The 17,751-nt window shown below is 35.7% G+C and overlaps 1 protein-coding gene across 4 annotated transcripts in view; it reads left to right on the top strand.

Annotated features, from left to right (window-relative positions):
* Positions 1-17,751, top strand: part of WWP1 (WW domain containing E3 ubiquitin protein ligase 1) — a 122,570-nt gene that overhangs the window by 25,723 nt on the left and 79,096 nt on the right. For 2 of the 4 annotated variants that reach the window (XM_030794873.1, XM_030794875.1), the window contains exons 2-5: positions 797-889; positions 5,549-5,639; positions 12,555-12,693; positions 13,342-13,466. In XM_030794873.1, coding sequence (XP_030650733.1) covers positions 5,570-5,639; positions 12,555-12,693; positions 13,342-13,466 — 334 coding nt within the window. In that variant the 5' untranslated portion in view covers positions 797-889; positions 5,549-5,569. Of the gene's footprint in view, positions 1-796; positions 890-4,178; positions 4,236-5,548; positions 5,640-9,300; positions 9,498-12,554; positions 12,694-13,341; positions 13,467-17,751 lie in introns of those variants that run through there. The other 2 variants (XM_030794874.1, XM_030794876.1) reach the window with 2 other exon arrangements.

Genomic DNA, 17,751 nt, shown 5'->3' with positions numbered 1-17,751 from the left:
ACTTGGTGCCATAGACTCGAAGTGCTAAGTGTTTTACATGTATTATCTGATTTAATTCTCATTGTAACATGAGATAGATAACTTTGTTTTTCCTATTCTACTGCTACAGGAAATGAGCCATGGAAAAGTTAACTTGGTCATACAGCTCTTAAGTGGCAGAACTGGAAATGAAATTCAAATAATCTTACTCTTCTCTCTATCCTGGTTAGGGAACCATCATCCACTCAGACAATGAAGTGGGAAATTTTAGTTTTTCAGATTCTTGTTTTTTTGTAACCCTCAGCCATCCTATAGTTATCTGGTCAAAGACCTTATATGTATCCTGGGTTTTTTCTTTCATAGTGCCAGTGCTCTAGTTCAGATAAGCTCACTATCTTAAATCTAACCCCCACAGCTTCCGAAGTTATTTTTCCAAAATGTAATTCTCATCACTGAAACCATCAGGATAAACTTTAAAGCACTATGCATGGTATATTTTAAATACAATATAAACTATTCCATAGGATCCTATGCAGTTTAGACCCTCTCTGTTTGCCTGATCATGTTACACTGTCCTTATGTTCCATTGTCCACTATGCAAGCAGTTCTCTGGATGTGCCATTCTTTCTGTAATTCTCTCTTGAAGAATTACACACTTCAAGATGCAGTTCTCTCAGAGGTTATCTTCTCTGTGATCCCTTTCTTGATCCCTGAAGACTGGATTATCTACTTTCTCTTGTGTGCCCCAGATGTAGTACTTTACCTTTTGCGTCTATTTTAGGAATTATCACACTGAAAGCTATTTATTTGTTTACAGGGTTGTCTCCTCACAGACTATGAGCTCCTTGAAAGAGGGAATCGTGTCTTACTCATCTTTGTATCCCCAGTGTCTAGCAGTTCCTGATACATAGTAAGTGATTAACAATTTTTTTAAAACTAAGACTATAATTAATAGTCAGACTTCATACATTTTGATAGTTAATTATGTAGACCTAGTAATACGTTGTCATAAAAAATACGGCTGTAGACTTCTAATACTCCTGAGGCTCAATTTTCTCATCTATAAGATGGACAGAGCGCTTCCCTCCTCACACAGTGTTACTGTAATGCTCAGGTGGGAGAATATATGACAGTACATCATCTTGTAAGTGTCATACAACTTTATTAAAGGAAGTGAGAATAATTGTTGAAATTGATAATTTTATTTGCTGTATCTCTTCCCTTTTAAGGCAAGATGGTATCATTTTTGAACTATCTCTCATGGTTTTAGTTTAAATTTGCAGTTACTGCTTACCAGAACATGTGCTCTTGAGTCTAAGGATTGGGTGATATGAAAGGGTTTATATAGAATAAAGAGAAAAATAGATTGGGGGTGGTGATCAGGGTACAGAGAGAGTTTCATGTAGTAAAGTGAATAGTTTTTTACCTAGTTGGCACTGTTCCCCAGTTTGCACAGTATCGTAAACTTTTACGATTCTTCTCAAATAAGTAACCTATGCCTCTTGCCTTTATTCTCAGTAGTTATCTTTCTGTTTAGTTCCCTAATAAGGTTCCTTGATTTATTTTTTAATCTACTCCATATGAGTCAATATCTTCACCTATCCTTAAATCCCTTATTTACTGCCTAGAGGAAAAAGTGTCTTTTTCTTGGAAGACTAAATGCCGTCTGTGAAAGCTGTATCTGTCCTTCTTTTGCATCACAGGCTCCAGTAATTACACTTGATGAGTTAGTGATTTATACTTTACTGTATCTACTTCCGTGCGTTCCATACATTCTTTAAATTAAAAAAAAAAAAGTGTAATTTGAATGTACCAGATTATATGTAACATATACAAGTCAATAATAAAAACCATTTGTGAACCAACTGCTCAACTGAAGAACTAGATCAATCCCAATATGGTTAAAGAGCTGTGAAGACTTCTCTGATTCCATATTCTTACCTTTACCCAGCCCCTAAAGGAACTGCTGTCCTGAACTTGTTTCCATCTTTTCTTTTTAAAATGCCACAAATATGATTGTTTGATTTGAGTTTCATAATCATGTTTGTAGCTTTTTAAAGCTTGCACATATGGTATTTTATTATAGAGGAAAATCTAATTTACAAATCTTTATACATTTCAAGGAAAACATTTAAACATCATAAAAGATGTTTGAGCAGACATAAAAATAGACAGAAATATCTCAGTAGGCAAATTCAAATTTATAACCAGAAAATAATTGTGGAGACTTATTTTTGGACTCTGTAGGTATTGCTGTATCATAGACAAATAAACATTTCTGTACACTAGTTTCTTTATTGTGTGCAGAAATGTTTCCATAAGATTCATAGAGTACTCCTTGGAAGACTGACAGCTTGTTATCTGGTGGCTGTTTGGACCTTAGCAGTTCTTTACTGGGCTTCTGTAATTGTTCGTTGGACAAACTCTTGAGGCTCAGGATCCACAGTACACCACATTTCTGGATTTCTTTTTCAATCATGGAATCATGGTGTTTTCAAAGGAAATGAATAACAAAAGATGAGGTCATGATAACCATCAAAATAATTCATTTCTTCTTTGTCATTAGGAGTTGGAAGAATTTCTTCGTGACTTCAGTGTAGAATGTTAAATCTTGGAGACAGAACTGAGAGGAAGATGTTATTGCTCAGAACTCATCTGTCTTTTTTCTTTTCCACTTAACTGTTCTTTTTCTTAGATATATTCATGGTATTGCTTATAGCTGTATTCATTCTTTTTTTTTTGAGACGGAGTCTTTCTCTGTCACCCAGGCTGGAGTGCAGTGGCACAATCTCAGCTCACTGCAACCTCTGCCTCCCGGGTTTAAGCAATTCTCCTGCCTTAGCTTCCTGAGTAGCTGGGATTATAGGCACCTGCCACCTCGCCTGGCTAATTTTTGTATTTTTTTGTTTTTTGGTAGAGGCGAGGCTTCACCATGTTGGCCAGGCTGGTCTTGAACTTGACCTCAAGTGATCCACCTTGGGATCCACCTTTGGGAGGCATCTCGGCCTCCCAAAGTGCTGGGATTACAGACATGAGCCACCGCCCCCACCTGTAGTTCATTCATTCTCACTACTATATAATGCTCCATTGTATGAGTTAGCCTAATTTATGTAACCATTTTTCTACCAATGGACATTTGAGTATTTTTCACTTTTTTTGTTATTATGAAGAATGCTTATACTTGGTACACAGGTACAAACAATTTTATAAAATTCAAAATTACTCACTGAAGGGCATACAAATGTTTAGCTTTAAATGATAATGCCAAATTATTTTCCAACAGGATTTTGCCATCTGAAACGCCTACCAGCGGTGTATAAGAGCCACCACTGTTGCATGTTTTTTACCATTATTTGGCATTATCAACATTCCTAGTTTTTACCATTCTAATGAATTTAAAAATGACATCTGTGTGGTTTGTATTTCTCTGGTGGGCAGTGAGATTCGGCATTGTTTCATGTTTGTTGGCCTTAGAAATCTCCTTTTCTGTATAATTACAGTTAAGCCTTTTGCCTATTTGCCTAATGTGCTATCTTTTTCTTATTTGTAAGTATTCTTATATATGTAGTTTAAATACTAATCTTTAATTAGTTTTTTGTTTTGCAAATTTATTCCAGTTTCTGGCATATGTTTTCATTTTCTTTATGATGTCCTGATAAACAGAAGTCTCAGTTTCCATGTAGTCAAAATATTCACACTTTTTTTTTTTTTTGAGACAGGGTCTTGCTCTGTTGCCCAGGCTGGAGTGCAGTGGCGTGACCTCAGCTCACTGCAGCCTCCACCTCCTGGGTTCAAGCAATTCTCCCTGCCTCAGCCTTCTGAGTAGCTGAGATTACAGGCACCCACCACCATGCCTGGCTAATTTTTATATTTTTTTTAGTAGAGACAGGGTTTCACCGTGTTGGCCAGGCTGGTCTTGAACTCCTGACCTCAGGTGATCCACCCGCCTTAGCCTGCCAAAGTGCTGGGATTACAGGCGTGAATATTCACACTTTTCTTATTTGGTTAGTATGCCCCTGTCTCTTAAGAAACGCTTCCATCCTGGGAGGACACAAAACAATAGTTTTCTGCTGTAATTTATTCTAAAAGTTCTACTGTTTCCCTTTCACATTTATGTCATTGGTCCATCTTGAATTGGTTTTATATATGATGTGCAGTAGGGGTCCAGTTTCATTTTTTTTCCATATGGATAATTCCAGGTTTATTTCAGTGCCCCTCTTTTCTCGTGGATCTGCATTGCTGCATCTCTTACATGGGTATGTCCTTACATACATTGGTCTGTTTTAGGGCTTCCTATTTTGTTTCATTTTTTTCCCCTTCGTTAGTCTTATCCGACATTTATTTATCTTAGTGTTTTCTAAGAAGTAGCTCTGAATTTGTTGATCCTTTCTGTTACCTTCTTTCTACTTCATTAGTTTCTGCTCTTTATTAACTCCTTTCTTTGGGTTTGTTCTATTTTTCTCTTTCAGACTTACCAGATGACCTACTAACACATCAGTTTTCAACCTTTCCTTTCCTAATGTGTCTTTAAGGCTATAAATTTGCCTCTAAGTATAACTTTTCCCATACATTTTTATATGTGGTATTTTTGTTTTTCAGTTCTTAGTTTTTTTTGTTTTTTTTTTTTTTTGTAATTTCCAACATGGTTTCTTTTGATTCATTAAATATTTAGAAGTGTTTTTAAATTCTATTTATAGTTTTCAAATTTATCTTTTCTTATTGATTTTTAACTTAGTTGTATTACGGACAGAGACTTAGAACATTTTTTGAAATTTAGTGAGATTTTCATTATATCTCAGTGTATTTTTTTTGTATGTCACTCATGTCTCATGAGTACCTGAGAAAAATTTTTATTTTCTAATTGTTGGTTATGAGGTTCTGTTGATGTTATTAAATCCTGCTTGTTCATTATTATTATTTTTTGTCTGCTTGACTTATGATTAATCGGGATGTCTTGAAATCACCCACAATGGCCAATTTGTCAATTTCTTCCTGTAGTTTTTACTGTATTTTGAGGCTTCCCACCCCATGTAGATTGTGAGTTTTATTTTGTCTTGTCTGGATAGAGCTTTTTGTTGTTGTTGAGACGGAGTCTCGCTCTGTTGCCCAGACCGGTGGCTTGTTTTCATATAAATTTGATTTTTAAGATTATAGACTCAGACTTGGTTGCTCTTCGTCTTGGGTACTCCCAGTGGCTTAAATTGGGGTACTTTCCTAAAACATACATATATGCTTCTGCCATATGTTAGGAGTTTCTACTGACTTGGGCCCTTTGCTTGGTATGGGAATCTCAGCTCCTTCCCCTTGTAGCAGGCCCAGTGCTTTGTCTGTTCCTGTAGCAGGCATATCCAGGGCAACATTCTAATGTTTATTTTTATTTTTGCTTACTGCTCACCATTTTTTCTGTTATTTCAACTAACTTTAGGGTTTTCTTTTAATGGGATGGTAATAGGCTTGATAATTTTCCTGTACTTTTTGAGAACTTCTTAGTTGATTTAAACAAGTAGTTTTAATATCTTGAAAATTACAAACTCTTATCACATGAATAAATTCCCCTTTTTTAAAATAGGTTTTAGCTGAATTTTGGGACATGGCCACTGCTTCACCAAGGTCTGATACTAGTAATAACCACAGTGGAAGGCTGCAGTTACAGGTAACTGGTAAGTTATTTTTATATTTAATATGGTGATTCCCTGATGAACTTTTCTTTTGAATACTTAATTCAGCAGACTTATTCCAGAAATAGAATTTCTTTTAGATTGATACTATGGCATATTTGTTGCAACAAGCCTCAAAAGTAGATGCCCTCCAAAACTATATTATTTATTCAGCAAATATTTATTGAACCTATGCTGGATGAAGAGAAGATATAGCCTCTGTAGTGGTGGGAGAATTTGGGCTTTTGAAAAAGTATCATTGCGTTGGCCCTTCAATGATTAATAGGATGGAGCAGGATGCTAAAGGCCTTCTTACATACATTTAGCCATTTGTTCAATCATTGGGCAAATGTTTAAGTGGGATTACACAGTACTATAATTCCCATGGTACTCATTACTATGAGGTTAGTTATTTCTAGGAGGTTTCAGTTAACAAAGCTAGGAAATGTTCATTGTAGAAAGCAAAAAATAAAAAATATTTTAACATCCTGAGTTCATGCTGATATTTCCAATTCATAATAATAACTGTAGTCTGTAAGTGCCATTTTCTACTAAAAGGAAAAAAAATTAATTTGACTTTATATTCATGTCTTTTTTTTTTTTCTTTTGAGATAGGGTCTCACTCTCTCTCCCTGGCTGGAGTACCGTGGCGCAAACATACCTCCCTGTAGTCTCAAACTACTGGGCTGAAGTGATCCTCTTGCTTCAGCCTCCCAAGTAGTTGGGACTGCAGATGTTCAACACCTTGCCTGGCTAATTAAAAAAAAATTTTTTTACAGACAGGGTCTCACTATGTTGCCCATGCTGGTCTTGAACTCTTTGTTTCAAGCAATCCTTTTGCACCACCCTCCCAAATTGAGCCACTGTGCCTGGCCTGTAACTCTCTCCTCTTAATCAAAAAATCTCCATTCAAAATGACATTATCATAATATTTGTTTTATCCTACTACACCAGTTCAAAATAACATGAAAATTACCAAAAACAGGGAGGAGGAGGTGAAAAAAAGGGGGAAAAAAGGGTAATTTAAAAAATTACCAAAACCAATAGGTCCACTCATTGCAGTTTAAGATTTCTTTGTGTGTTTTCTCCCTTTAGGATGTATAGTCAAAATGCCATGTTTTAATGTAACTTAGTAATTCTCTATTTGGTTATCTCACCAAATTGATAATTAGTTAAGTTCATTGTTTTCAGTTTTTTTTTAAATTTTGTAAGACATTTACGTAGTCCCAGAGTCAAAATCAAGGTACATTTAGAGAGGTCTGGCTACTTGGTCCCATTTTCCCACTTCTCTCCCTTGCCCTGTAGGGAAAGAAGTGGGAAATATATAACCTTGTAACCTTGTTACAATACATAACCTTGTAAGACATTTACATAGTCCCAGAGTCAAAACCAAGGTACATTTAGAGAGGTCTGGCTACTTGGTCCCATTTTCCCACTTCTCTCCCTTGCCCTGTAGGGAAAGAAGTGGGAAATATATAACCTTGTAACCTTGTTACAATACATAACCTTGTAAGACATTTACATAGTCCCAGAGTCAAAACCAAGGTACATTTAGAGAGGTCTGGCTACTTGGTCCCATTTTCCCACTTCTCTCCCTTGCCCTGTAGGTTCACATTTTTATTAGTTTTGCTTTATCCTTCTGTTGCTTCTTTTTGAAAATATAAGCAGATACATGTACAGTATATGTATCTCATCTCTCCTCTTAATTCCCTAATTCATGCATACTTTTCTGTGCTTTGCTTTTTTTAACTTTGCAGTATTATTCTGGAGTTTGTTTCATAACAGAATATTATTTTTTATCATTGCACCATATCCTGTTGAATAGATGTAAAAAAGCTAACTGGTCTCCCATTGCTGGACATTGGTGTTCCACTGTTTGCTATTACAAATAATGCTGCAACAGATAACTTCATACAAAAGTTGTTTCTTATTTCTGCTCATGTATCAATAGGATAGGATCCTAGAATGAGGTTGCTGGGTCAAAGGGTAAACACATGAAATTTTGCCAGGTATTGCGAAGTTCCTCTCCATGGGGCCTGCACCATTCTGTGTCTACACCAGCTATACATGAGAGTGCCTGTTTTCCCAAAGCCTAACCAAAATCTATTGTCAAGCTTTGGGATTGTTCATGATTAGATACTGAAGTGGTATCTTAGTGTTATTTAAAATAGCATTTCTCTCACCGTAAGTAAGGTTGAACTATAAGGGATATTTGGATTTTGGTTTCTGTGAATAATGGGCAACTATTTTTGAAACAGTTCTCCTGATGAAGCTGATAGGTACTCCGCTGAAGAACCACTTACATAATTCCTTCTACTTTTGCTCTGTATAAGAAGCTTAAAGCCCTATTTTCACCACATTTTCAGTTCATTGTAACTTGCGTAGGACCAATGGACAGTACACCTGAGGTGTAACTTTCAAATGATCTCGATCTATGTATAAGAGTTCTTAGTTAAAGTAAGAAAAACCTAGGCTGGGCGCGGTGGCTCATGCCTGTAATCCCAGCACTTTGGGAGGCCGAGGCAGGTGGATCACGTGAGGCCAGGAGTTTGTGACCGGCCTGGTCAACATGGTGAAACCCCATTTCTACTAAAAATACAAAAATTAGCCGGGCATAGTGGCACATGCCTGTAATCCCAGCTACTTGGGAGGCTTAGGCATGAGAATCACTTGAACACTAGAGGTGGAGGTTGCAGTGAGCCGAGATGGCGTCACTGCATTCCAGCCTGGGGGATAAAGTGAGACTCTGTCTCAAAAAAAAAAAGAAAAAGAAAAGAAAAACCTGATCTGGCCAGTTTGAGGATTTGAGGTGAAAAAGAACATACTGAAAGACTATCAGGTGACTCAAATCTGGAGAACCAATTGGAAAATAGATGTGGACCAAGGCAATCTTAAGTAGCCAAAACAATGCCACAACAGTATTTATCATTTTGAGCATCAGTTGCTGCTCTCCTTTGAAATACAGTGATCCTCTTGGGAAAGAATGATCATGGACCTGTGCTAAATGGCACCAGGTTTTAGTGCCTTCTTTTCTTCTTGTCTTTGTCTTCCATTTTGTTGACCTAATTTTTAAAATAAAAGTCACCTTAAAATTCCCAGTCTTACTGATCTCACAATATCTTCTGCAGTAAAGATTACTACTCCTGATTTGTCAGTGAGGACACTGAGAATCAGAGGGATTAAGTGCCTTGGGTTAATAATGAGAAACCAACTGAGGTCTTAGGACTCCAAGTTGTTGCTCCTTTTATTAGATTACAAAGACCTCTGTATTGATTTTTCTTTTTTTTGAAATGGAGTCTTGCTCTGTTGCCCAGGCTGGAGTGCAGTGGCATGATCTTGGCTCACTGCAACCTACCCCTCCTGGGTTCAAGTGATTCTCCTGCATCAGCCTCCCAAGTAGCTGAGATTACAGGTGCATGCCAGCATTCCCGTCTGATTTTTTTTTTTTTTTTGTATTTTCAGTAGAGACAGGGTTTCACCGTGTTGGCCAGGCTGGTCTCGAACTCCTGACCACAGGTGATCCGCCTGCCTCAGCCTCCCAGAGTGCTGGGATTACAGGCGTGAGCCACCACGCCCAGGCTTTTCTTTTCTTTTTAAAAACAGTAAGTACCCAGATTAAGTCCCCTCTAATATTGCAGTCTGGCTGTTTATTGTCTGTAAACCGAGGTTCTCTGCCCTAAGCCAAATTATTTTTTTTTTTTAGCATATTTACTCTTATCCTCATTTCTGTTCTTAACCCTTATCTGATTGGCAGCAACACATAAGAATAAGAGCATTGATCATGGAACGTGGAAAAACTGATGGAAAAAATCAAACAGAAAACTACCTATTGTCATATGGTAATATACTGTAATGTACCAGGTACTCAAGAATAGTAGCATATAGAAGTGCATTATCTTCGATATTTTAGATTTTAGACTTTCAACAGGAAAGAGTCAGAAGCATAAAGTATGCAAGATGTATAGAAAGGATGAGATTGAAGAACAAATGGGCTGTTGTATTCATGTTTATAATTTTTTTTAGCTATTGCGTCTTCTAAAGCATTAATTTCACTTTTTAAAGTAAAAATGTCAAATCATATACCACTTATTTTTGTATGACTGGTGTGAATTATAGACTTCATTCTTTTCAAATGTTTCAAAATTTATGGTCCCATCTATCTTCCCATTGATTTGAAATGCCACTGTTATGCATTAGTATCTTGCTTGTTCTCTTTACTTCTCTTTTACATCACTGTCAAACCATTTTAATTATTTTCACTTTATGGTACTTTTTAAAAAAATATTTTGAGAAATTTCCTTTTATTACTTTGCATTTTAAAATACACGTTTACTGTTCTTGAATTTTCTTTGGCTTTTATTTGAATATTTAAGTCTCCCTTCCTTTTCCTCTGCCCCCACCAAAAACACTCAAAACCAATCAGTTGGTGTTTTTATTTTAAAATAATGTATTAAATTGGAGCTAATTGAAATATTTCAATGTTAAACTTTTCAAATCTAGGAATATATCATATCCTTTTTTTAAGCCTTTGTTTCCATTGGTAAAGTTTTATAATTCTCTTCATGTGACTCTTACGTATTTCTTAAGTTTATCACTAGATTTTTTGAGGAGACGTTATTGTGAGTGGGATTTTTGAGTTAACTCTCCCTACCCTCCCACATGTGACTCATTTTCTGATAGTTTAAAAATATTTATATAACCTTAGAGTGGAGGACATTCTGTGTATAACACCAAAGGAAACTCATTAAATGGGAAAAAAATCTATATATTCTACTAACTAGAACAACTTTTTGAATAAATAAGGTTGTCTTCTAGTTATTTAAAATCACAGTATTTATATGTACATTTTGCTAGCATATTTATAAATTCCTCATGAGATTAAAGATTATTATCTTTTAAAAATCTCTTTTCTTACCTTACCCTCTAGTATTGTTGAGTATTTTGCCAAGTAAGGGTATTCAGTGGACGTATTTTGGATGGATCTGCAATGAACTCAGAGAAGAGTTAATACTATATAGTCAGTAATAATAAAGTAACAGCTACCATTGTTGGATGCCAGACATTCATTGATGGTGATAGTGCCTTGCATGCCTTCACTCACCAATCCTAAGAATCAGGTACTGCTGTTCTTCTAATTTTTCAAGTAAGGGATGGAGAAATTAATTGACTTACTATGGTCAGGCTTTTAGTAAGTGGCACAGTTGAAAAATGAACCCAGATATGTCTATCCCTCTTCTTTTAACACCATCATATACTGACTTTTCCTTCTTCCAGTCTTCTACTATATGGATAAGACTTACATATACTGAGGAAATATATGAGCACTTTTATTCAAAGAATCTTGGGGAGTTTCTTGGGAGAGAGCAAGTCTGGGTCTTCTATATTAGTCCAGTGGCACTGAAGTTAGAGCAGTTTGGAACAATGAAGGATGGAAATGAGTTTTGCTAAGACCCTGATAGTAGCAGTTCAGACATAACATTGAACACTCTTTAATTGCTATGTCGCGAGTACTTAAATATAGTATTTGCTTTGAATCTTGCATTTATCACATTGTATTTCAGTGATTTATTTGTGTGACTATTTAGATTATTATTCTCTCACAATAGAATGGAAGCTTACATAGCTTTGGTGGTTTTTATATCCTTAACATCCGGTGTGTATGACATGAAAGAGGCTTTTCCCTTCCTCATCTCTGACCTGGGGTGTTTATAGGTAATTGATTATAGAGGTGATCTTGATAAGTTGTTCTTACTGCCTGGTCATCAGTATTTTGCCCAGAAAGTAGATAGTCCCTGATTTCTTCATATCTCAGGTATGTTTAGATTTAAAATTCACTTTCTATAAGGGATTATGATTAACTTTTATAATGACATTTTGATTTTTAAGCTTTTATTTGAAAATGCAAATACTACTTTTCTTCTTTTCGAAGCTAACTTTCCAGATAAAACATTAAAGCATTTTTTTTTAAATGCCACAGTTATGTAATTTCATAAAGACAAGTTAATAGTACCTGGCAGGGATGTTAATGGGCGTGTTGAATCTGAAGACACTTTTCCCTTGATCTTTAATGCAGTTGTTGGTGAGAATGTGGAGAAATTAGTGTATATTGTTGGTAGGAATATAAAATGGTGCAGCCACTTTGGAAAATAGCCTGGCAGTTACTCAACAGAGGGTTATCACATGACCCAGGAGTTCTACTCCAAAGTATATGCCCAAGAGAAATGAAAACATACGTCCACACAAAAGCCTGCACACAAATGTTCATGACAGCTTTATGCACAATAGCCACAAAGTGGAAGCAGTTCATATATTTATCAGTTAATAGATAAAATGTCATATACCCATATAATAGAATGTTATTTGGCAAGAAAAGGAGTGGAGTACTGGTGCATGTTACAGTATGGATGAACCTCAAAAATGTAATGCTGAGTGAAAGAAGCCAGTCACAAACCCACATTATATGATTCCATCTATATGAAATGTCCAGAATAGGCAAATTTAAAGAGACAGAGAGTAGGTTAGTGGCTGCCTAGGGATGGGGGTGGGGAGAGGGTTGATTGGGAGGAGAAAGAAGGGGGTGACTGCTTAATGGTATGGAATTTATTTTTATGGTAACAAAAGTGTTTTAAAATTGATTGTGGTTATGGTTGTGCCACTCTGAATATAGTGAAACCATTGAATTGTACAGTTTAAGTGGGTGAATTATATGGTATGTGAATGATAGCTCGATAAAACTGTTATGGAAACATTCAAATGGCTCTCAGGCATTATCAATAGCCCTTTTGTATTGTTCCTTCATTCTGCCAACGAGAGGAGTTCTAGTTGCACAAGAAGCACAATTCCATTCTTATTGATTGATTAGTGTGCAGTACTACTTTTTGGCAGCGCATACTCACTAGTGAATTATTTGTCTGTTAGTTTCTAGTGCCAAACTTAAAAGAAAAAAGAACTGGTTCGGAACAGCAATATATACAGAAGTAGTTGTAGATGGAGAAATTAGGAAAACAGCAAAATCCAGTAGTTCCTCTAATCCAAAATGGGATGAACAGCTAACTGTGTAAGTACCTTGTATAAAGGATGGAAAATCTTCACAAGAAAATGTGTTTTTTGGAATATGTTTTTTGTTTCGTAAAATGTCTTCAAAGTAATGAGTGATTTTTTTAAAGTGTGGATCGACAATTTAAAGTATGGAGAAATTTTTGGTTAAATTTTTTTTTTTAAGGAGAGGATGCATAATAATGCTTGCTTTTGCTTTATAAACCAAATTATTTCCATACAGACATTTTCTCTGACTGTTTTGGTACAGAAATAAATAGGACTGCAAATTAGTCATTCTTAATTTTGGCATTTCAAAATAATAATGGCATAAATTTGTGTATAGTAAAAGTGTTATGTAAGTCTTTAGACATTTGTTCAAATAGAAACAGTGTTACTATGAAGTCTCAGTAAGACTCTTGTGTTGGTGTTTTGGCTTGCTAATTCCAAAAATCCTCATCTAGTTATTAAAGTCCTAATGGATTTGAAAGTAAAATATTTTTATTTATGATTCAAGTAGTTTCCTGTTTCATACAATATTTCTTCTCAAATAAATGAAATTCACTGTCTTTAAAACATTACTGAAATAAATGGTTTAATAGGAATTGTTACTTATTAATAGAATGACGACGTCTACTCCTGTATTTTTGTTATAATTTTACCCTTCCAGAAATGTTACGCCACAGACTACATTGGAATTTCGAGTTTGGAGCCATCACACTTTAAAAGCAGATGCTTTATTAGGAAAAGCAACGATCGATTTGAAACAAGCTCTGTTGATACACAATAGAAAATGTAAGTTTTTTGTTCTGACCTTTATTTCCTTATAAGTTTATTTTAGACACTTTGAACATATCCTGAAGCCTAAAAGCAAAAACATAGTTTTGTATTCATAAAGAACTTCAGTTATTGCTTGTGATTGATTGACTTTGTGGCATTTTATGAAATAGGAAATATTTACCATGGCCTTTCTGCATTCTGCAGATTTACAAGGTGATCTCAGTCATCCACAAGTACCCTGTTATCAGTGACTATCAGTCATTTATTATTTGCTTATTATTATATTCTTTAAAACTTGAGAAAATTATTATTACATGACCCTACTCTATTTTGTCACTTGACTAATAACAATTTTATTTGGGTAAAATAAATTGTAACTCTTAAGTTTTCTTTTATTATATAATTAGTTTATTGTAAAAAACATGAAGAAGACAGAAAATTATAGAGTAATATAAAAATTTTCTAAATTTTACTATCCAAGGATAACCAATCTTAATAATTTGGTTACTGTCCTTTTGTTTTTCATAGACACAAACACATATTTCTTTTCTTCTTTGCATCTACTAGTTTATCCTCTGCTTTCTAGAAATTTAACAATATACCATAAATATTAAGTTTCCATGATAGTTTTTCTAGACTGAGATTTTAAGGTAGTTTAGACTTTAATTATTTGTAAACCTCCTATCATATGCAAAAATATGGCGGTACGTACATATATGTGTAATTCTGGGGAAAGGGTTCACAGCTTTTATCAGATTCTCAAAATGTGTGATCCTCTGAATATTAAAACCCAGGGTTTTGGCTGGGCGCGGTGGCTCATGCCTGTAATCCCGGTACTTTGGGAGGCCAGGGTGGGCAGATCACTTGAGATCAGAAGTTCAAGACCAGTCTGACCAATATGGCAAAACCTCGCCTCTACTAAAAATACAAAAATTAGCTGAATGTGGTGGCATGTGCCTATTGTCCCAGCTACTTGGGAGGCGGAGGCAGGAGAATTGCTTGAACCCCGGAGGTGGAGGTTGCGGTGAGCCGAGATTGCACCACTGCACTCCCAGCCTGGGTGACAGGGTGAGACTCCATCTCAAACCCGCAAAAAACCAGGGTTATGGTTTATGATTTTTAAATACCATGTAATGATTTCTCACACCACAATTTATTTAGTTTCCCGTTGTCTGACACTTAAGTAGCTTGTAACAGTTCATTAAAAATAGGCTCTTGCTCAAATCTGTAAATATTTTTGCTCTTCTTATTTCCTTAGAGATTTTCTTATTAATTCCTAAAGTAGGTTTGCTGAATGAAGTAAGGGATGAAATGCTGATGATGAAAATAGCAAGTTATCTTTTAAAAAGTTCTTTCTGCAAATCCACATATAACTTAAAGATCTGTTTTGATCTAGTTTTTGGAAATAAATGAGTTATGAGTTAAGAAAATATAATATGATTATGGATTATAATAATTAGAACTAGTAATTAGTAGTTAGTATAAACCATAATTTTTATACATTTGGCTTAAAACATTTTTTTTTTTCTTAAAGCATTGTAAGTTTGATTCTCTGCTATGTCATGGCCTTTTTTTTTTCTCAATGAGTCATGCAATTCATCTTGATACAGAAATAAGTATTAGGTTTTATAAGTATACAGTACCTTGCCTGGATTATTATTATTTAACCATATTCCCATTGTTGGACATCTAGATTGTTTTCAATTCTGTTATGTTAGACTCTACTGAACCTCCATATAAAGATAACTATCCACTTATCTGCCAAGTGATCTTCTAGGAAGGTTGTAATGTCAATACACTTCAAAATGAAGCCCTCACAAATTGTATAAACTAAAAATTACTTTGGCTGTGTGCAGTGGCTCACACCTGTAATCCCACCACTTTGGGAGGCTGAGGCAGGCGGATCACCTGAGGTCAAGAGTTTGAGAACAGCCTGGCCAACATGGTGAGACCCTGTCTCTACCAAAAATACAAAAATTAGCTGAGTGTGGTGGCACGTGCCTATAATCCCAGCTACTCAGGGGGCTGAGGCAGGAGAATTGCTTGAACTGGGAGACAGAGGTTGCAGTGGACTGAGATTGTGCCACTGCACTCCAAGCCTGGGCTACAGAGCGAGACTCCCTCTCAAAAAATAACTAAATAAATAAATAAAACTTATCTCTATGATTTAATTGAGTAGGATATGCTCAGGAAAAATAAAATTTAATAAACACTCATACAGTGAGTAGATGGCTTCAGAAATTTTAGTAGCATCCTGCACACCTAAGAAGTCGGTAAATTAATTTGCAAGGGCTGCCATAACAAAATACCACAGACTGGGTGTCTTAATGGAAATTGATTTTCTCACATTTTGAGGTACTGGGGAGTAAAACTTTAACATACGAATTTGGTGGGGGGCACAATTCAGCCCCAAACAAAAGGTAAATAAATTTATTTGAAGAATTAAATCTCATGATAGTATCATAATCCTTTTACAATAGAAGACATTTATGGGTATTAGTTTTAGTCGTTCATTTTATAGACAAATTAGTAAAATAATTTAAAGTAATTAAAATTAGATTTTAATCTAAGTGAGTTGGTCAAGAGTATACACGTAATTTCTGGGTTGTGATTAAAACATAAGTTTTCTGATTCTTAGCTGCCTAATTTTGATTAGAAGTAATATAAAATTAATAAGGTTCAAGACAGCCTTGAAGCAATTTAAAAATACTTTTATAAATGATAGCATTCTTGGTTGCCTTTGATTCAGTCTCTTGGTTTAGCACTTGGACTCAGAGTTTTAGTTGGCTATCAGTTGAATGAGCTCTACTTAAATTTTGGGGTTATTGTGTATTTACCTTTAAAAAGAAGTAAACAGGCTAGGGGTGGTGGCTCACACCTGTAATCCCGGCACTGTGGGAGGCTGAGGCAGGTGGATCACCTGAGCTCAGGAGTTTGATACCAGCCTGGGCAACATGGTAAAACCCCATCTCTACCAAAGATACAAAAAATTAGCCAGGCTTTATCAAAGATACAAAATATTAGCCAGGCATGTACATATAGTCCCAACTACTTGGGAGGCTGAGGTGGGAGGATCACTTGAGCCTGGGATGTGGGGGTTGCAGTGAGCCAAGATTAAGATTACACCACTGCATTCAAGTCTGAGTGACAGAGTAAGACACTGTCTCAAAAAAAAAAAAAAAAGTAAACAACTGCTAAGAACAAAATAGGTAACCCAAGAAAAGCATGACATCCTAGTGATGAATAAAAATATTCAGTACTAAAAACATTTTTGTTCCTATCCTTAAACTCTGATTTGAGGGGCAAGGTTATTGATAGAGATATTATGTTTCTGTGGTGTGCTCTATATAGAAAATATTTGATAATCAGCACCTTGAATAGAGTTGTGTATATTTGTGTATAAGGCTCCAGTGGAGGGATGTTCTGCAGTGTGTCTTTGTTCCTCATCTATTTGCAGAGGATAGATTTTTAAGGGATGAAGTGAAAGAGGAATCTCCTGAGAGGAAAGAAAGTAGGCTGAGTTTTTGGGTGTTGAGGCAGTGAAAGAAGAGAACAGCGAAAGACAATCTAGCTCTTCAGGAAGAACCCAGGATCTAGCATGCATGAAAACTTCTAGTATGATTTCTGGCAAGACATTTTTTAAAAAAAAGGTTATGGTGTGAATGAATGGCAGAAAGGATGAAAGTCCTTGAAGGCAGATTACAATATGGAGCAGGTGACTGTTACCTGAAGTATATGTGGGGGCTCTCAAGGGTAGTTTTAAAGGATGAAAGGACATGGTTTGGTGATAGTGGGAAAGTTATTATAGGAATCTGAGGTAGCATTTATAACAATTGTAGACCACAAACAAAATGGAATTAATGAGCAACTTGAAAGTAGACACTGTCTTATTCACTTGTGTTTTTTTCAGTGCTTCCCACAGTCCACAGCCAAAGATTTTTTAAAAATGTTAACAGAGAAACTCGCTTATTCAAGTAAAATCTTACCATGGAATCTTATTCTATATAAAAATTTTACTGTATGTAAAACAAAGCAGTATTGAACAACACAGCCATGCACATGCTCACATGTCCTTACTCTTGTTATCCACAGCAGTTCCTGAGTTAATTTCTGGTGGTACCCTGCTCCTGAAACCAGTTTGAAAATCACTTTTCTATAAGATCAAGTTCAACTCCTGGTTTCAGTGCCTTACCGAGTCTTAGTTCAGTTTGTCTAATTTCCTGCTTACATCTTCATAGCCTGACTGCTGTGTTCAGCTAGTCTTCTCATTATCTTCTGAGTATGCTTTGCTGGGTCTCCT

Source organism: Nomascus leucogenys, chromosome 16 (assembly GCF_006542625.1).
Source record: "Nomascus leucogenys isolate Asia chromosome 16, Asia_NLE_v1, whole genome shotgun sequence".
NCBI lineage: Eukaryota > Metazoa > Chordata > Mammalia > Primates > Hylobatidae > Nomascus > Nomascus leucogenys.
The sequence above is the reverse complement of the archived record's forward strand: the minus strand, read 5'-3'. Positions and strand labels throughout refer to the sequence as shown.